The sequence below is a fragment of the Priapulus caudatus genome, unplaced genomic scaffold (assembly GCF_000485595.1).
Source record: "Priapulus caudatus unplaced genomic scaffold, Priapulus_caudatus-5.0.1 Scaffold201, whole genome shotgun sequence".
Classification (NCBI taxonomy): Eukaryota; Metazoa; Priapulida; class Priapulimorpha; order Priapulimorphida; family Priapulidae; genus Priapulus; species Priapulus caudatus.
The window spans coordinates 23,562-25,826 of NW_014577262.1; the positions used below are offsets into that span (position 1 = coordinate 23,562).

A 2,265-nucleotide genomic window follows, 5' to 3' on the forward strand; every position below is an offset into this window, starting at 1 on the left:
TAGTACTAGTACTAGTACTAGTAGTACTTACGTGTCCAATAGCAATTTGGCAAGATCTTCTTCTGTCAGTTCTGACGTCAAACTCAATCGCTCACGGAGCTTTTCCCATCGAGGAAACTGTTCGCCAAGACTCATACGGAACCCTTTCCGACTCACATAGCTCTGCCGGGTCCAAAAACGTCTTCTCTTCTTCTCCGAACTCCAAAGTACACGACTTACTGCTTCCATGGTTGTTTGTTTTGTGCTCACCCGCTCAGAAATACCACACTCTCCGCTGCGCCTCGCTGCGTACGGCCGGCGAGAATCGTTATCACACACAAATAGATGACCCTTTGTTTTAATTATGTTCGCTTGTTTGAGACGCCATTTGTGATTTTTGTAAGTCCGGACTTGAAAGAATGTATTGCTGGTATGATGTGGTTTAATCAATTTTTCTATGCTATAACTGCATAAAATCTTGGTGTTTTGAATGTTGGTATAATCAGTGATATTTGCACTGTCAGGTGAGACTATATTCTGCTATATTTCGTTTTTCTGAGCCCAAAAACTCGACGTACACACTTTAAGCGGCAGCGGTGTGGATCAATTTGGAAACAACATGAAGGCCAGCGATCACGTGACCGATTTTTTCCGACTCGTCATGGCGCAACTCTCTGTATACAGGGACTCTAAGTACTGAGGTACAGTGAGTAGAGCGGCGAGCCTCTTTTCTGGAGTTCCGCATGTCACTCATGTAAAATAAGAACATTATTAACTCCGAGACTTATATGTAATCCCCTGAACTGTTTTGCGTTCAAACCACGTTGATTTATATACCTTTAGCTGACGTCTTTGCGAAATCGGACTAGCTTCTTCGTCACTGCTAAACGACGATATTCTATTACGATCAGCCATTGTAAGTGTACCGCGAAAACACAATGTCGACGAAATGTAACGATGACACTGAGTGGATAAGAAAGTGACGTCATGCAGCCCCGAACCAATGATTGCACGTGTCATCGCACCCTGTTTTACGAACGTGTATGGTGACTTTAAAAGACTATAGATGGCAGACCAAACTGTTGTACCGCCTAGATGGGCACACGTCTTTTCGTTTTAAAAACGAAGTGCAGCATTATTTTAAAGAGCAAGGACAGATAGTCAGACTAAATCAAATGGACCCCGAACATCGCCAGCGCTGTTGCCTGAGAACCGACGTAAACGTGTAATCATGGCTCAGGCAATGGCTGATGAAACGAAGAAATTGTTTATGAGTATTGGATTAAGCGAAAACAAGGCACTAGAAACATTAAAAAATGAAACTTTATCAGAACAACTTAAAGCGGCAATTGAAGAGGTATTTTACGCGTATTTTAACTGCGATCCGCAGCTGTAGTCGTATAAATAACGTAAACTTTATCATGATGATAACGATGATAATGCTCATTGAATGCATTACCGCCGGCCCATTGCATCATATTGCATGTTTAACTGACTTGGTCACAATCTATCAACTAACAATGTATCGTTATGAAGTTTAGGTCTCATTGACTAGTTAGCCCTAGAGTATTACGCAAAGCCGACACTCACATAGTGTGACATCAACGTACTAAGTGACTACCATACCCACAGGCAAGTTGAAGCGTTTCAATAAAATATAATGGGGTATTAATGCTAACTAAATACGAAATCTATTTACTTACTACAAAATTCTTAATGTTTCTATACTATAGCCAGGCCTACTCTCTTTCACCTACGGCTACATCGCCGATAGTTTCCAACCACTGCATTACCGGCTGCCATTGCTCTCGCGGCGCGACTGTTGCACGCTTGCACTAATATAAGAATAGAGAATAAGAATAGAGAAGCACTAATATACTCTATATATAAGTGCAAGCGTGCAACAGTCGCGCCGCGAGAGCAATGGCAGCCGGTAATGCAGTGGTTGGAAACTATCGGTGGTGTAGCCGTAGGTGAAAGAGAGTAGGCCTGGCTATAGTATAGAAACATTAGGAATTTTGTACAAAGTAAATAGATTTCGTATTTAGTTAGCATTATATTTTATTGAAACGCTTTCAAGTGCCTCTGACCATACCGGGAGAACACTACAGCTCTGCGGAGCTCAGTTCAAGGATTCAAGGACCTCTGCTGACACTAACAGTGGTCACTGTTAGTGTTTTGCCTCCTTCATATGGTTCTCCCAGTCTCACGTCCCAGTTAGGCTGAGAGGGTCTATATCCCCCAGGGTACTGCCGGAATGTACCCTGGGTACGGTTCGGTATACCG

General features: G+C 42.7%; 2 protein-coding genes across 3 annotated transcripts in view; one reads left to right on the forward strand and one right to left on the reverse strand.

Annotated features, from left to right (window-relative positions):
- LOC106807222 (lamina-associated polypeptide 2, isoforms beta/delta/epsilon/gamma-like) overlaps nucleotides 1-933 on the reverse strand; it is a 14,070-nt gene extending 13,137 nt beyond the window's left edge. For both annotated transcript variants that reach the window (XM_014809509.1, XM_014809507.1), the window contains exon 1: nucleotides 817-933. In XM_014809509.1, coding sequence (XP_014664995.1) covers nucleotides 817-894 — 78 coding nt within the window. In that variant the 5' untranslated portion in view covers nucleotides 895-933. The remainder of the gene's footprint in view (nucleotides 1-816) is intronic.
- A 247-nt stretch (nucleotides 934-1,180) lies between these two features.
- The window catches only part of LOC106807204 (glutamine--tRNA ligase-like), a 6,733-nt gene continuing 5,648 nt past the window's right edge, over nucleotides 1,181-2,265 (forward strand). Inside the window, exon 1 of the mRNA XM_014809489.1 lies at nucleotides 1,181-1,219. Within this exon, the coding sequence (XP_014664975.1) occupies nucleotides 1,211-1,219 (9 nt within the window). The 5' untranslated portion in view covers nucleotides 1,181-1,210. The remainder of the gene's footprint in view (nucleotides 1,220-2,265) is intronic.